The 18,291-nt window shown below is 41.2% G+C and overlaps 1 protein-coding gene across 1 annotated transcript in view; it reads left to right on the plus strand.

Annotated features, from left to right (window-relative positions):
• Positions 1 to 18,291, plus strand: part of ITGA11 (integrin subunit alpha 11) — a 187,153-nt gene that overhangs the window by 157,375 nt on the left and 11,487 nt on the right. The window contains exons 18-24 of the mRNA XM_031955317.1: positions 1,039 to 1,149; positions 3,407 to 3,492; positions 4,527 to 4,734; positions 10,446 to 10,544; positions 12,782 to 12,858; positions 16,275 to 16,364; positions 16,798 to 16,888. Coding sequence (XP_031811177.1) covers positions 1,039 to 1,149; positions 3,407 to 3,492; positions 4,527 to 4,734; positions 10,446 to 10,544; positions 12,782 to 12,858; positions 16,275 to 16,364; positions 16,798 to 16,888 — 762 coding nt within the window. The remainder of the gene's footprint in view (positions 1 to 1,038; positions 1,150 to 3,406; positions 3,493 to 4,526; positions 4,735 to 10,445; positions 10,545 to 12,781; positions 12,859 to 16,274; positions 16,365 to 16,797; positions 16,889 to 18,291) is intronic.

An 18,291-nucleotide genomic window follows, 5' to 3' on the forward strand; every position in this document is an offset into this window, starting at 1 on the left:
GTCAAACTCAAAGAATGCCAGCTTAAAACTCCCAAATGGGGCAGGAACTAAATTAAAATGGAATTGGGAAATGTTTGACAAAATAAATAAAAATACAACATAGCACAGATAATGAAAACTTGTTTTTTTCTAAGTGAATCTGGCTTGCAAGGATGAGTTTCTTTTTAAGTTGGACACTAGTTGTCTAAATGGTCTCTAAGATGTCAGGTGGAATTGAGGTTAATGATAAATCCCTGTTGTCATTCAGACTCCCAGGCATCCTATTATTTATATTGGTCATACTTTTCAGAAGTCTGGGCTGTTTGTGCTTCTCCCCAACACCCAGTCCCCATTCCTACCCTGGAACGCTCTTTTCTCTTAGAGAGTTCAGAACTGTGCCACCTCACAAAATGTAATGTTCGTGTTGGTTTTCTGGAGGTCTCTGGATACAGCTTTCATTTCAGTAGAGTAATCACTACAGGAGTAGCCAGGGGTTAAAGTCCAAATCCTTTATTATCTCTTTCAACATCTTGTCTCCTTTCCTGGGGCCCGGGCAGCTTTCTTACAGGCCTTCCAGAGTCTTGGTTTCAGTGGAGAAGCTAAGGAGGACAGTCCTGCCACCAAGGTGGTGTGGGATGGGATAAATGAATCCGAGTCCAAGGGCTTGTGCCTTATACTGCGTGGGAGTTTATTAGACCCAGAACCCAGCAAAGTCTCTCTGTCTCAAGGCAGAGGCTCAGCCTTTGCTGCTCAACGCACCTTCACATCGGAACCCAATCCCCTATTCTCTGGGGCTTTGGGGGTGTCTAACCTCCCAGACGTGTCGTTTCCTTAGTAAACTGACTCAGCAACAGTATTCATTCTGTCTCTGCTTCTGTCTGTCTTTCTCTCTCTCTCCCCTCCCATCCTCTCTCTCCTTCTCTCTATTCATCCCTCTCAGTACTATAGTCCTTTCCCTCCCAAGCCTCTTCCAAAGTAATCTGGCCACAGCTGTCAGTGATCCCAGATGCTGCCCCTTACAGTGATCCCTTTTGCCTTCTCACCCTGCTTCCTCCACAGGACACAGCAGACTATGTGAAGCCAGTGACGTTCTCAGTGGAGTTTGCCTTGGAAGATCCTGACAATGGACCCATCCTGGATGATGGCTGGCCTACCACACTCAGAGTCTCAGTAAGTCACAGCCAGCAGGATAGAGAACTAGGACAACTGTTCCTTCTGTCTACCCACTCAACAAAGATCCAAAGAGCAAATCCAAGAGGCAAAGAGCATTTGCAATGCAGGGAATTAATACACTGTGGCCCATTCCTTCATCTTCTTCCCTACTCTCCAGTCCTCTTGATCTAAATCTGGCCACTGGACCCAGTGGCTCTGGAGGGGAAAGTAAAGCAAGTGACCTTGCACAGCCTCCCTCACTCCCTAACTCCAGCACACCCCTGCCCAAGATGAAGATTCCAGAGTAAGAAGACCCCAGGTACTGAGAAATGTTCTAGAGATAAAACAAGTAATTGAGGCATAGTGGTCTAGAAACAGAGAACAGAAATGAAAGTTAGTGAGCTTGACTGCAATTTCTGGCAAATCTAGAGCATAGTTTGGAGATAGTAACTAAGAAGAGAGATAGAGGCCTAGAACCAGGCAAGACAAAGGTGACTACTCACTTGTCAAAGGCCAACCAATATGGATCATTAGCATTGGTGCGGCCAAAAGAACAAATCTTAGCTAAAGAATGTAATTTTCCCATAGGGAAGGAAGCAAAGTTACATCTACCAAACAATATAGTAGTTTTCAATTAATTGAATTATAAGATAATATCCATTAATTTTTTAAGTAATTGGAAATGTACCTCTTTATGCACCAAAGTCTCCATGGAACTCTTTCTAAAATATGTTACATGCACACTCACACATACATATGTATACATATATATTTATTTTCCCTTTTTAAAATTTTATTTTGTTTATAAATCATCTTTACTTGCAAATATATCACTTCACACCCAGAGTCATCTCTTATAACAAAGAATTGTTTGTGTTAAAATCTTTATTTTTTTTAACACACATTGCTCTATGAATCATTTCGGGAGACAAAAATCAGAGCGAAAGGGAAAAATTAAGGGAGAGATTAAAAAAAAAAAACAGAAAAAAGTGAACATAGCATGTATCTCCTTAGTTCTTTTTCTGGATGCAGATGGAATTTTCTATCCAAAGTCTATTAGGATTGCTTTGAATCACTGGGCCACTCAAAGAATTTTTTTTAAAGGGCAGTTCATCAAAACTAGCCAACATATTAAATGACAGTATATGTCTTTTACACCCATAGCCTCCAACCCCTACAAAGAAGGAAGAGAGGTGGCCTCTCTTGTTCAAGAAGCTTCTTAATTATAATGACATAATACTCATTTTCATTTCTTTTAGTTGCTGCTGTTTCTACTTAAATCCCTATAATCATTGTGTACATCTGTTTCCCAGGTTCTGCTTACTTTACCTTGTATCAGCATTGATGTCAGCATTCTATTCAAATCCATTATTTCTTATGGTACAATATATCTGTCCTCTCAAACAATTTAATTCTATCTCAATAAGCAGGGTCATCATCATAAGCATCTGTACCTTCAAGGAACTATTAAAGTATGTTGGGCCATTTGCCCTTCTGTTAAGTGGTTCCAGACAGCTACACTTTTTTTATTTTAATAGTTTTTTGTCTCTTTTCTCAAGCTATAAGATATCAATTAATATTACTATGGAGACCTTCTAGCAGTTTTCCCCTCCCCTTCTAAGATGCTACCTTTATTCTACAGTTGACTAGATCATATTTCTAGTTATAATTCTGTGTAAATTAAGAATTATAAAGATCTGAATGAATAGCCTCTTTCAGGCTTCTATACTGATATTAATGGGAGTGCCCTCACTACAATTTCCAAAGCCCAGGGCACAAACTTTGCCACATCTCTTTGGCCTATTAGTTTCTTCGGTCTCAGCTATGTAGTGATAGTTATTGCACAGTTAGTGAGCCCTAAACGTGAATGATTTAAAGTGAATGGTTACCTTATTGTGAATGACTGCTTTGTTGTTGTTGTTACTTTAATACTACCTGAGTTCAAAGTACAGGGGACTTAGCCATATGGGCTTAGGTTTCTTAAATCAAAGTTACATTTTGATCCCTCTTTTAAAAGAGCAAATGGTACTTGGGAAACAAGCAGCAAATTAACAGAAACATGTCAAGTACTGAGAGAAGAACCAGTTGCTTTTGAAAAGAGTGTGTATGTGTGTCTGTGTGTGTGTGTGTGTGTGTGTGTGTGTGTGTCAAGAGCTAGATCTTCAGGAGAAGGAACCTGAAGCCCAGAAAAGGAAACTGAATGAGTATGAGTATGAACTGGGAGCTGCGCCCCTGGTTCCCTACCTACCCACGTCATGTTCTTCCCCCCACTCAGGTACCCTTCTGGAACGGGTGCAATGAGGATGAACACTGCGTGCCTGACCTGGTCCTAGATGCCCAGAGTGACATTCCCACTGCCATGTGAGTAGATCGCTGGAATTGGGCTTCCTGCTGCTTTCATAATTTCTGCCAGGAGCTTAGGGAACTTGTCTCTTCTTCCTGGTAAGGGGAGCCCTGTGACCCCTAGATTCCTTCATCATCATTTTCTTCCTCCACCTATTCATTCTTTCACTCATTTACATATTTGGCTTTTTCCCCAACACATCATTATTGAATGTCTCCTGCCTGCCCCAACACAGGACCATAACTTTCTGAGAGAGATCTTAGAGATCAAGTCCAAATCACTTATCTTAGGGATAAGGAAACTGAAGTGCGAGGTGGGAAAGTAACTTGACCAGTCACATAGCTGGTAAGTACCTGAGACTGGTTGCAGAGCTAAAGAGATACAACAGTTGTAATTCTATGTTGGCAATGGGGCTTGCTGATAAGTGTAGTTTTCCTGGTTGGAAGGAGAGACAGAAGACTTGTGTGTTCTGGGAACTTGTAAGAGAGCACCATGTCCCTTGCGGTTCTCACAAGCCTTCAGTTTCTCCTTCCAGCTGGGAAAACTGTGCTTCCCAGGAGCCCCTTCTGCCAATATGGGGTGAGGTAAATAACAATGCAAGGTGGTCTCTGTGTCCAGCGCATGGTATGGACACTAAACGCCATAGGAGCTCAGAGAAGGGAAGTCATTGAAGGCTAAAGTGCAGAGAAGGTTTTATAAAGCTTGAAGCTATACCGTGAAGAACGAGCTCTAGCTCTTCTTTTTCCTCTGCTTTTTCATTTTCTCTCTCTTCCCTTAACACTCAAGGCATGACTCTCACCCAGTGGCTCATGGCGGGGCACAGAGCTGTGGCTTTCCTCCCACAAGGATGACTAAGAGGGAGGAACCACATGCTGCCGTTCCATTGGGCACACTTCCTGAGTCCAAGTCCCTAAGGAAGACTCCCTCCCAGCCCATCACCACTGCTCATCCCTTCAGCCTCCCCCTTCTGTCATTCCTTGAGCTGTAATGAGCCCCACCCACCCACACTTGATCCTGTATCCAGCACTTTGATGCTCTGGTTTTCTCGCAGGGAGTATTGCAAGAGAGTCCTGAAAAAGACCCAGCCGGAGTGTTCTTCCTACACCCTCTCTTTTGATACCTCCATTTTCATCATAGAGAGCAGCCAGCGGCGTGTAGCAGTGGAGGCTACCCTGGAGAACAGGGGAGAGAATGCTTATAACACAGTCCTAAATATTTCATACTCAAGAAACCTGCAGTTTGCAAGCTTGATTCAAAAGGTAAGACTTTGATCACCCCTGGGGGGAACTGCAGAAGGCAAGAGTCAAGTGCCCACCCTGGAGCAAGATTCAGGATTTACAGGGCCCCCCCCTCACCCATAGGTATATAAGAATATAAATAATAAATAATAACAATAATATAATCATATACTATAATACTAATAAATAAAATATGTTTATAGACTGCTTAAGTATTGCAAAATACTTTATATATTATCTAATTTTGTGACATATATTATCATATATATATATATATATATATATATCTTTAAGAGACAGCATGGAAGAGAGCCAGGAGTCTAATTACCCCCTAGAAACCAGCTAGGCAGTGTTAAGTAGTACACGTCACTAATAGTCTTTTTGGTCCCAGGGAAAGGGCCCATAATGGATTAAGGTCTCCCTGTTTATCACCCAGGCTTATAACTACCACTCTTGGATAAGAATTGGGGGTTCTCTCCTCCCAAAAAAACCTGTAACTAATGAAGCAGCCATCATTCCATGGGGTCTCACCAACATGAGGCAGAGTGAGACCCAAGAGTGTAGGCCAGACCTTGCAGCCCTTCTTTCTGTCCCCTCACCAGACCCCCAGTGTTTAGCCCTAGACTTTATGGGATGGGAGCTGGTCCCAGGGGCTGCAGCCAGACTTTCCTCTTGGAGTCCTGGCATTCTAGCAAATCTCTCCCAAGGCAAAGCACGAATCCTGAAATACCAGAATGCCAACCTAAGAAGCAATTGTGATCAGGGAGAAGCACTTAATAACCTGTCCACTGAGGATTCTGGAATTGTTTAAGATTCAGGTATTAAGAGAGTTTACCTTCCCATGCCCTCCCACTCCAGGCTTTCTTGGCTCCTGTTCAAAACAAAGCTTCATGTTTTTCCTGGGTAAGAGACTCCCATTGAGTTCTGTTAGTATAGCACAAAAGACCCTTTAGAACTAAGCAAGGGTAAAGAGAAATGAGAAACATGTTATACCCATCAGCTAGCATACCCAGGCCCAGAGCAGTCTGTTTGGGGGGGCTGGAGTTTTCCTTAGCAGCACATTGAAAAGATTACGTCTTGATGCCCAGGCTGGGGCCCCAAGGGTGGGATGATTGAGGGGATCGAAGTAGGATTTTCCCAGCTGAGTTATTATTCATCCAGAATAAGGGGACTTCTATTGAAAAATGAGGCCTTCAGACACAACTTTAATCTTAGTCCATGTAAGGTGTGTTCATGCACAATATGTACAGCCATGTAAACACAAAATGCACACGTATTCATATGTACCTTGCATATAATTGTATATATAGAGGTAAACACACAAACAATATGTAAAATTCTCTGTGTGTCATAAAGCACTGTAAAAACGCAATCTATCATTATTGCACAGACACATGCACACACATAGCCTTGGAATACCAAATTATCAGGGCAGGCTGTGTATCAGTGAAATATTCCCTTTCTGAACCAGTCTGTGAGTCAGCAGTTTTTTCCCAGATTGTTTCCAAGGCCATTACACTATTCACATCAGTCTTGGGTACCAGGGTAAGGCAGAGAGCACAGCATCTGTGAGGTGGTCTCCCCCAAAGGTTGTCCCCTCCCAGCAGCCAGTCAGTCCCTATCACAGAGGGATCCTGAGGCCCAGGAAAAATAACTGGACTTGGAGCCAGCCTGGGTTTGAACCCCAGAACGTATTCAGGCAAGTTCCCTTAGCCTCTCTGGGTCTGTTTTTTAATGTGTAAAATGAAGGAGTTGGATTGGATGACTTTGAAGGTCCCTTCAGTTCAAAGTTCATGGAGCACCCAGGAAAAAGGCACATGGCTGCTGATTTAGCAAGCAAGAACTGAGCATCACAGCAAAGACATGATGCTGTTGCATCATGATGCATGTTGGACAAATCCTCAATTTCTGTGACACAACTTGAACATGAGACTGTGTCATAGATGTTTACACACATGTACGTATTTCCACATATGCCAATGAACCTACAGCTTTTTTCTCAAGTCGTCTTTTGATGGCCTGCTGCCAATGATTTTAATCCAGTTTTTGCATTTCTGGCATTCCTGTTCCAGTTGTCCCTCTGGCTCAGCTGTCTTTTATAACTCCCAGGATATTGGGGGTTTTTTAAATCATAGTTTGTTCTTTTTATTTTTCAAGCAACAAGTTTTATTTATTAATTTGTCCTTCATGCACATTGAACCAAAAAAAATTTAATCTTAACCTGAAAAATTAATCTCTCAATATCTCCCTCATAGTGAACAAAATAAATTTTTTTGATCTGAAAAACAAATTCTTCAAAACTTAATCTGGCAAGATAAGTTACCACATTAGCTACATCCAAGATCCTATGTCTCGTTCTGCATTTTAAGTTCATCACTTCTCTATCAGGAGGTGAGAGGCATGTTTCTCCATCATTCTTTTCAATTCATGGTTTATCTCTGTGTGTTGATCAGGAAGCCTTGAAATCTTTTAAAGTTGATTTCTCCATAATGTTATTATCATTGTATAAACTGCTCTAATATACTCTGCTCCCTTTATTCTGCGTCAGATGACTTAAGTCTTCCTAACTTTATCTAAAATTGTCCATTTCATCATTTCTTATGGCACAATATTCTATCACATTCATTTGCCATAGCTATTCCCTAAAAGGAGGTGATATCCCTTTAATTTCCATTTTTTGGCTAGTGCAAAAAGAGCTGCTAAAAATTTTTGTACATAGAGAATAGATTCTTCCCTCTTTATTTGATTTCTTTGGGGTACAGGCCTACTACTGGCATAGCTGAGTCAAAAAGTAAGCATAGTTTGGTAACTTTCTGTACATAATTCCAAAATGCTTTCCAAAATGGCTGAACATTCACAGCCCTACCAACATTGTACTAACTGCTTTCCCCCAGCTCTTCCCTCACTTACCATTTCTGTCATTCAGATAGGTTTGGGGTATTACCCCAAAACTACAACAGCATCTGCTTTTAACCCCACCTGGATGCTTTGTCTTTGCCTCTACTACTGATATTCCACTTCCTTCCTTTGTACTGCAAACAGCTAGTAAGTACCACCTGACTGAATTTGGACGTTACTATAAAACACTGACAGCAAAACCCCAGGTCTGGCTGCTACTGGCCTTTCGTGATTGACTTCCTGACCAATGGTGGTGGTGGGAATTCAAGGATCATGAGAGCTCATAGTCTGCTGGGGGACAAAGTCTCTGACCCCAGCAACTTCCAATCTGGTAGGTGTCAAGTCCTTCCCTAAAAAGTGGGAGGACAGAAAGAAATTAGGCAGCTGCAGTGACCATAGCCTCCAGGTATTGTGTGCAGAAAGGGGAAAAATGTAAGGATAAATTGTATGAAGGTTGTTGGCATCTGGTATCTAAAGTTATAGAAAGAGGGAAGCCTGACGCCAGAGAGAATGTCTACAGAAGAATCAGGATGGTGGCCAGGAGTCATCCAGGAGTCCATAGGGTTCGGGAAGGATCTGTGCTGGTAAATATTTAGTAATTGGCTCTCAAAAAGGTAATACACAAATAATACACTTTTAAACTTTAACCTGGATTGTTAATTTTTTTCCATCCCTTGCTTTAAGTCTAGACAATCAACAAACAATAAAACCCTGATTTGTAGCATTTAGTGACGTCTGAGGAATAAACATTCATGCTGAAATTTTAACAATTTAACAAATGGCTGGTTTGAAGTGGCTCCAGCATACCCCTGATTCAGGATTATAACCAGGTTATAATCACACGAGACTCCACTGTGGCTTCCTTTTGACAGCAGGTTGGGGTGCACTGAACACCCATCCCATCCTCTCTCTACCTGGGCCTCCCAGCGGAGACCCCATGAGACACCAGGGTATATTCCTCCATCTCCTAGAAGCTTCTGGTCTCATGGGAAGATAGAGTCCCCACCCTTCAGTTGCTGGGTAGACCAAGCCTGGTCCACATACAGGAACCTCTGTTGTAATGGAGTAAGGCAGAATATACATCACATGAAAATGATCAAAAAATCAAATTATGCACCAAGAAATGCAAATAAACCCCCAATGCTCAAGCATTGTCTCAGGTTGAAGGCCCACTTGGGACCAAAAGTACATGACTGCCTTTGTATTGAAGGTATTTGGGCAAAATTCTTCTATTTCCAGCTTTAAAGTAACTGCTAGGGAGAAGCCTGAAAATAAGCTGAGATGCTCAACCACATGGTTAGTGATTTCATAACCAAAATAATGATAAAGCAACAATAGCTAACATTTATATAACATTTTAAGGCTTGTAAAACGCTTTGCAAATACCCATCTCATTTTATCTTCATCCCCACCCTGGGACATAGACGCTATTGTTAACCCCATTTTACAGATGGGGCAGGCAGAGGCTACATCACAAGATATGAATTCGGGTCTTCCTGATGCCAGGCCACAGAATACTTTCTCTTCTTTCCCCAACCCTAACCTTTATCTTTTGACCTTCAATCCCAGTACTGGTGAATTTCAAGCCCCAGCCATCTGGAAAATGTGGGTCCTTCACAAGGAGGGAGGAAGAAGAGGAGGTGTGAGGAACTAGCAATCAGAACCCAAGCAAATAGTTTGGGGCTCATGTGCCATCTTAGTAGCATATGCTACCAGGATTTATTATGTCCTCCAACCTCCTCATTTTGTAGAGGAAGAAACTCGGGTAAAGGGACCCCAAGTGGCTTGCCCACAATCACCCAGCTAGTCAGAAGCAGAACCAGGACTAGAATCCAGACCTCTTGAATCCCCAGCCTCTGAGGCAGCTAGATGGAGACTGGGCTTGGGATCCGGAAGACACAAATTCATATACATCTCAGACACTTACTTCCTGCCTGTGTGACTCTGGGCAAATCACAGCCTCTGCCTGCCTCCATTTTCTCAACTAAAATGGGGACAGCACCTCTCTCACAGAGTTGCTTTGATAAAATACTTAGCACACCATAGGTGCTTAATAAAGGTCTGTTCCCTTCCTACTTGCTTCTTCAGCAGTTTGTCATCAGGTAGTCTCCAGACCACCAGCCAGAAATTTGACTACTTCTGGATTTGTCAACAAGGAGGGAAATGAATTCAGTTTTCTGATGAACTCCCTTTTGACAGGTCCCCTCTTCTTGGCCCCCCAGGCAATGAACTTACTTTTGCCTAACTAAAAACTTCTAACTCTCTTTTTGATCCAAAATTTTATCATCCTTCCCCATTAAATAGAGAAATGTTTGCAAAGAATAAGCAAGGAAATGGCTTAGAATTTTCCCTCTGATCTTTCTGGATTAAAGATGACAAAGCACTCTAAATGACAGAAAAACTATGACAAGAAAGAGCAAGAAGGCTGATTGGTCTCCCTTGGACATAAGTGCCTGGTCAGTCACAAGTGGGTCCTATCTCCATTAGTTCTGGCTCTTCACTCTTGTCAATCTGCCTTTTCACTCTCAAGCTGTCTCCCACATGGACCACATTTTCTATCTCTAGACATCTTCCTTGGCGATCTCCCACATCCCACCCAGCTCAAAATGGAATTAAGCAACTTGGCTTGCCAGTTCCCCAGAGGTCACAGACTTCCATTGCTCTTTGATTTCTACATTCTCTATCATGTCCCATCCCTCAAGCCCCACCAACCATGCTGGGCAGAAAGGCTCTTATCAGGATTCAGCCTCAGACTGGGGAAACAGGAGAAGATTAAGATCAGGGTTTGATTTTTTTTTCCTCCCCATATTACTCCCTGTCCCATTACATCACAGGATGATTCAGATGGCAGCATTGAATGCATAAACGAAGAGAGAAGGATCAGCAAGAAAGTCTGCAATGTCAGCTACCCATTTTTCAAAGCAAAAGGCAAGGTAAAAAGCTTGGGGGGAGGGCATGGAGAGGGGGACGGAAAGGGAATAAGGAGGTAAGGGAAAAGTTGACAGCCAAAGATAGGGATGAAGAGGGGGTACTTTTAAGGTGTTGGAATATTTTTCTTATCATTAGATCACATAAGGACATTTCAAATGGCCAAATTACCAGGCTGCAGTAGGTACCTTCCTTAAAGCCAGTTGGCCAATCAGTCCAAAACACCTACTATGTGCTAAGTCTTATTGGTCTAGGTGAAAGAGGAGATTCTTTGCCTCACTTGTACCTATTCTTAATCACTGAATGGATGTGCCTCAGTCAAACCCACACCTGTTGAAGTCCTTAGCTTAAAAAAGCTAAGGTCTCCCACTGCATCCAGGGCTGTCTCCAGCTATCTTGATCTGTATCTGGCCATTGGACACAGGTGGGCTCTGGGGGTGGGGGGAGGAGGAGGGGAAGGTGAGCCTGCACAATCCTCCCTCACTTAAATCCAACTCACTTGCCTGTCCTGACAACCCCTCTCTGATGATATGATCCTCTTCCAGGACAAACAATAATGGAAATTTTTTTGAAAAAAGGCAGAACAGTCCCTGCCCTTAAGAAATTCACAGAGTAATGGAGGGAGTGGGGAGATAATATAAAAATAACTACATACAAATAAGATATTATATACTGGATAAATTGGATGTGATCAGCAGGGAGAAGACTAATCCCATCCTTGGGAAGGCCAGGACATGGATCAGAGGATCTCATGCTCAGACTACTGCTGTTCTGTCCTTTCCACAACAGAACAATTCCCCCTTAGACACAAGCCTCCTCCTCATCAGATGGAAATTCCCATTGGGAAATTCCCAACTTCAATTCCCCCAATAGGCTCCATCCTTCTTTCTCCAGAGGAAATAAACTCACTTTTCTAATCTCTGCTCTCGTTGACATTGTTCTATGAAGGCAGTAAGACTTGGGAACAAATCAGCCAAATTCCCAAAGGCCAATTAATAGCCTACATAGTATGAAATCTATTATTCTTAAATCATCCACTATGTCTCTCAATCTCCTCCCCAAACTGTATGCTTACTCATGAAAGACCCTTAGGGTGATTCATTAACATTTTCAGGCTTTCATGGGCACCTCCTGGAAAGGCAACAGGATGGGCCCAAGGGTAGAACAGAATATTTCATTAAACCAAATGAAAAGAGCTGGGCGTGGAGTAAGGAGAGGGAAGAAGGCAGAAAGCAACAGCTTGGACTCATACCACTGCCTAATAAAACAGAGCCAGGAGGGAAATAAATCACAGCTGTCTGAGCTGTGTGCATTTGAGGGTGGAGAAGAGGAATAAAGGAGGTGGCAAGTTCAGAGGGAGAGAAGCCAGAAGAGGCAAAGGCATTTGTCACCCAGGTTTAGGATTAGGGTTAGGGACCCTACAGAGTTTTCAGTGGGACTATTTGAGGAAATGGAGCTGGGAGTCAGGGTCACAGTATCTAGTTCAGCAAACCCTAAAACAGCTATGGGAGAGGATTAAAAGAAAGATTCTGAATGTTGCAGCAGCTAGATGGTACAAGAGGTCCAAGGGCTGGGTTGGGAGTCAGGAAAATCTGAATTCAAATTCAGCCTCAGACCCTTACTAGCTGTGTGACCCTGAGCAAGTCAAGCCTGAAGTTTTCTCCTCTCTAAAATGGAAAGGACTGGACTAAATTATCTCTAAGTCCATTCCAAGTCTACATTCTATAATCTGCAGATGACTTCACCTAGAAGGACTTCAGTTTCTTCCTCTATAAAATGAGGAGAGGTACAGTAGATAACCACTCATATTTTCCTAGCTCTGAATTCCTATGATTCTCTGACCATTACCCAATCCCAAACCTCATGAAGACCACTTCATTCTAAAGCCAACTTTTCTCCCTGTTGTCCTTTGCTCTTAAAAGAAGGGAAAAAAGGGAGAGGAAGTAGTCAAGAAAGTCCCCCTCTCTGTAGGTGTTTTCTTTGGCTCCTTCTTTGTCCATACTGGCAGCCTCCCAAACGCCTATTGACTTTTCAGCCCGTTATCTCTCCGTGTCCAGCACATTCCCAGCCGGCTAGGATGCACTGCTTGACAGCACGCCAAGGGTCAGTCCTGGACCCTCTCTGAGGGAAAGATGGGGATACAGGAGGGAGCATGGTAGTCCTGAATGCTAAGCCAAGTGCCTTAGGAATCTCTCTTTTCCAACTGGCTTGCTCTAATTGGTATTTTTCCTCTTTCTCCAAGGGAGCTTTCCGCCTGGATTTTGAGTTCAGCAAGTCAGTTTTTCTTCAGAATATGGAGATCCTCCTGACAGTCGGCAGGTCAGTGGCCATGCTCTGCTTGTCCTAAATTTTTTCTGCTAAGTCCAGGTCTCTAACACTTCCCGTATTTGCTGCTCTTACTCCATATTCCATGTAGTAGGCAAGAGGTATACTTATGATACATCGGTGCATTGCTTCCAGAGTGCTTGCCTCAAAGAAACTCTTTAGGGGAAGTATGCCATCATTTTCCAGATGAGGATACTGAGGTTCATAGAAGTCAAGTGATTTTAGATGGCCAAACAATTAGTAAGTAAAAAAGCTGAAACTTAAACCCAGATCTCTCTTTCTACTCCACCACACTGGCCAGAACAGCCATGTTTTCAGCCAGCCCACAGAGACCTGACCATCGACTAGGGGAGACGAGATGGACAACAGTGTAATCCCCCCAAAATGTACCATGACAATTACAAATTGGGATGCAGCATTCTGGGAAGTGTTTAACAACCAGCTCTCGGTGGATACACTTTAATCTACAGACTAGGTAATCCACAAAACAATAAGTGAAAATCTGATCTGTAGATTTGCTGATTTCCAAGGTGTAAATAATCACCATGAAAATTTAATGGTCTGTTAAGAACATCCCTACAAAAAGAATACTGAATAATAGATATTATGGGATTGTTCTAAACTAAGCCAAAAAAAAAAAAAAAAAAGACTACCTGGACAAGTTGAGTTTTGAACCACAAGGCCTCATGTTCTCCATCAATGAAATCCAAAGAATCTAATAACCAACATATAACTGAGGGAATGAGCTTTTCTGCTGTGTATCATATCAGTATTTTCTTATTATTACAGCAGGAGCCTGATAAAAACCTGATTGATGTCAGTGGGTAAAATAGATATGTGAATATGTGTGTGTGTGTTGGGCTAACAGTACTTTCCCCAGCTTTTCCTGAGTATAGTGATAATCTACGCGTAATATGTCCACTATGCTAACAGGCTTTAATACAATAACAAGGGGTGGGCCTATATGCAGCCATACCCATACCCTCACACAGGGCTGACCCAAGGCAAAATCGTGAAACAAAGTTCTGGTGACCCCTTCTGCCCTCCCCCCTGCTTCAGTGGCCCTTCTCCATTTTCCCCATTTCACCCCTCTTTACAATACCAGAATCATGTTCCTCTCTCTTCCTTTCCCTGTAACAAAACTTGCATTGGAATGGAATCATTTACTTCTAGGTGTCAATGAGTTCCAATAACTGTGTTCTTTCCCCCTTGATTCCTGATATTTCATATCAATTCCCTAGTCATCAAATAGGTGGAGGAGCAGTTACTGAGCAGGAGTACCACTGAAATTACACTGTGTGAGGGATTACTTATTTCACCTACAGGTTAGATCATTAATGGAGAGGGAATACGTGGAGGTTACCTAATGACCCTTCCATTCCCTAACAATGTAAATACATGTATATAGTACATATGTGAATAGGCTTATAGAAACTGTGAGCGCGTGTGTGTGTGTGTGTGTGTGTGTGTGTGTGTGTGTGTGTGTATGCTTGTTTTTCTGCCTGACCTTTCCCAGAATAGCTAACTAGTTGCAGAGACCATGAATCTCTCTTAAGTAATAAACTGGCTTTTATTGTAAAAATATTAGCTGATGTTTATATAGTGTTCTAAGATTTACCAAGTGCTTTATACATATTATCTCAAATAACATATCCCTCTTAAAGGAGGGGAGAACGCCCTCTGTGATTAAAAAGTAATTAAGAAGTTGCTGTGATCTTCCTAGAGACTTTCCCACCAATCTGTAATTTAATTTGCAAAATAAAAACAAAACACTCCATACAGATTTGGTGTCAAAGGTTGAAGAGCTACATAACAGCATGTTGAGTTCATGTCTGTAGTTAAGACAAACTAATTATTACATGGAATTTCTACTTGAGCCTGAGGCCAAGTTATGACTGATTTATGGAAGATTTAAGCATTCCTGATCATTGGCGGAGACAAAGGGAGCAAAATAGTTAAGTTTCTTTATGAAGAGAACTGCAATCCTAAAGCAAATTTTGCCTCTGTGTATATGTCTGAGTTATGGACCAAATACAGATGAAAGCCCACAGTAAATAAGAAAATTAGTCAATTCATTAATTAAATTAAATGACTGCTTCTTCACTTAATTCCCAAGAGAAATTAAACTAAGTTTGAATTCTCACAAATATTTTTTAATTTTCCAACGAAAATTTAGCTAAGTTCTCAGGTACTTACTCTTGAAAGGAAGCTAACGAGTGAGTTACTCTCAAAATAGAAACAAAACAATAATGCTGACCCAAGTTGTTTCTAGTTGTTCCTGCTGTTGATAGGTCCTACTGTTTGTTCTTAAGCTATGGATATGATTCATCACTGTAATCCTTTTTGGATGCTTCTTCTTGGCACGGTAGTAAACCTGGGCTCTCCAAGCATAGGCCAGTAGAAGGTCAGTGCTGAGAAGGCCTATTTAGCTGACATTGCTTTGAATACAGATCCACTAATGGAATAGTTTATCAAAGTTTGGAGACTTGTCATTGGAAAATTAGCCCATCAAGCCATAAGGTTTTTGTTTTTGTGGGTTTTTTTTTTTTTTTTTTTTTTGGTTTTTTAACCACAGGAACTTATCTAACCATCTACTGAGATGTGGAAGAATTTTGAAGAAAGCTCCCATAAAGATACATTATGGGCCTTTTGAAGAACTTAAGTATATCTATATGATGATAACAACCCACATTTATATAGTAATTAATGTATTTTTTTAAAGTACTTTTATCTACATATATTATCTTATTTGATTCCCCAGCACTTAGTAAGTACAGTGTTTGGCACATAGTAAGTGCTCAGCAAATACTTTTTTCATTCATTCATTTACTGCTATGCAATTCTTTGAGGTAGACAAAGTAACAAGTACTTTGCCGATGAAAGCAAAGAAGTAAAGGAAGTTGCCTGAAGTCACAGAACAAGTTAGTGACAGGTCTTGCACCCAGATGCCTTCATTCCTCATTCAGTGATTTTTTTTTTCATTACACTATGCTGCCTCCATTTATGTGATGGCACATGTTAAGATGTGGTTGAGGGAGGGGATATGGGCTTGGAGAAGCAACTAGCAGAATAATTAGAGGAGGAATGACAGACATGTCCACCAACAGGGTGTCCCCTCAAGTTTGTGGGTATATCACAACCTGAAAAGTTTGAGAGATTTCCACCCAGATTGTTCCCCTTCTTCCCAAAAAAAACTAAATCAGCCCACTAAGGAAGAGATTACTTAACCTCCCTAATAATCATTTTAAATATTTAGCAGCTCTGGATACCAAGGAATCCTTATTTTTGTCTGACCTGAATCCCTTCCACTGAAGTGATACCATTCTAGGTGAGCTCAGGGCTCAGACTGGCTCTCCATGTGTGGAGAGAATGTGAATTCTTGATTGTTATTTCCTGTCTTCTGATTTCAGCGACAGTGAAGAGCAGGAAAGCACTAAAAACGATAATTCAGCTCTCCTGAATTTCCATCTTAAATATGAAGCTGACATCCTTTTCACCAGGTATGAAATCATTCTCCCTGAGACTCCCTTGGATCCAAAAGGGGAGCATCATGCCAGCAAGTTCAGTTATGTCACAGCCTAAGAGCCCCAGTTACTCCTAATGGGATAATGTAGTAGAAAAGAATCGAGTTGAAGGGCATAGGGAATCCTAAGAGGAAAGTAAAAGTTTATTGGGAGGGTCAGAAGTTAGAAACCCCAAGTCCATGTAGTTAAGCAGAGTACCAGAGCAGATTTCTCTGTCTTGTCTCTCTATCTCTCTGTTTCTCTCTGGGTCTTTCTGCCTCTGTCTCTGTCTCTCTGTCTATATGTCTTGTCTGTCTACCTCTCTCATTCTCAGTCTCTGTCTCTGTCTATCTCCCTCTCCCTGCTCTTTCTCATGGGATGGCCTTCCCTGAACTCTTACAACTAACAATTCTGTCCAACTTCCCTATAGAAGTTCCAGCCTGAGCCGCTATGAAGTCAAGTCCAACAGCTCCTTGGAGGGTTACAACAGCATTGGCCCTCCTTTCCAATGCACATTTACGGTAAGACTACACAGGAACAGGAAGCAAATGAAGGGTGCGTTCTGGGTCTTTATCTCTACAAGGAATGTCTGGAGTCTGAGCTAATGCTATCCTGGCATAGTGGTAAGACCACTAGTCTGAGATTCAATAAATCAATGTTCTGGTTCTGTCTCTGCAAATGTGCAACTTTGAGCAGGTTCACATGACATTTCCAACTCCAAAGCCTCAAATCTTCAAGTTATTTAATCTAACTGGGGGAAGAAAAAAATCTCAACATACACAAAACAATTAAGGCATTGATAAAATTTGTATGACTCTAAATGCAATTGAAGTTCATAAGATCATAAATTGGGAACTGGATAGGACCTTAAAGATTATCTTATCTAACAACTCTCATCTTACAGAGGGCATCAGGTCTGGGCCTAAAAGCTGAGGGTTCTTTTCACTGCACAATTTCTCACAGAGTTCTAAGAAAGGAAAAGTTAGTGTGAGTTGTCAAAGAGGACTTCTTAGAGGAGGAGAAAATGACATGGACCTCGAAAATGGGCAGGATTTGGAGTTTAGGCAAGGCCCCAGCAAGAGTAAAGACATGATTTGATAAAATCCAACATCCATTTCTATTAAAAACACTAGAGAGTATAGGAATAAATGGACTTTTCCTTAAAATAGTCAATAGCATCTATTTAAAACCATCATCAGCAAGCATCATATGTAATGGGGATAAACTAGAACCATTTCCAATAAGATCAGGAATAAAACAAGGTTGCCTACTTTCAGCATTACTATTCAATATTGTATTAGAAATGCTAGCTTTGGCAATAAAAGAAAGGAATTAGAGTAGGAAATGAGGAAACCAAATTATCACTCTTTGCAGATATGATGGTATACTTAGAGAACCCTAGAGAATCAACTAAAAAACTATTAGAAATAATCCACAATTTTAGCAAAATTGCAAGATACAAAATAATCCACATAAATCATCAGCATTTTTATACATCACTAACAAAATCCAACAGCAAGAGATACAAAGAGAAATTCCATTTAAAATAACTATCAATAGTATATAAAATATTTGGAAATTTATCTACCAAGGAAAAGTCAGGAACTTTATAAGCAAAACTACAAAACACTTTCCACACAAATAAAATCAGATCTAAACAACTGAAAAAATATCAAATGCTCTTGGATAGGTTGAGCAAATATAATAAAGATGACAATACTACCTAAACTAATCTATTTATTTAGTGCTATACCAACAAAACTCCAAAAAAAACAATTTTACTGACTTAGAAAAAGTAACAGCAAAATTCATCTGGAAGAACAAAAGGCCAACAATTTTAAGGGAATTTAAAAAAAAAAAAAAAGGCAAATGAAGGTGGTCTAGCTGTACCAGATCTAAAACTATATTATAAAGCAGCAGACAT

This window comes from Sarcophilus harrisii, chromosome 2, assembly GCF_902635505.1.
Source record: "Sarcophilus harrisii chromosome 2, mSarHar1.11, whole genome shotgun sequence".
NCBI classification, from domain to species: Eukaryota; Metazoa; Chordata; class Mammalia; order Dasyuromorphia; family Dasyuridae; genus Sarcophilus; species Sarcophilus harrisii.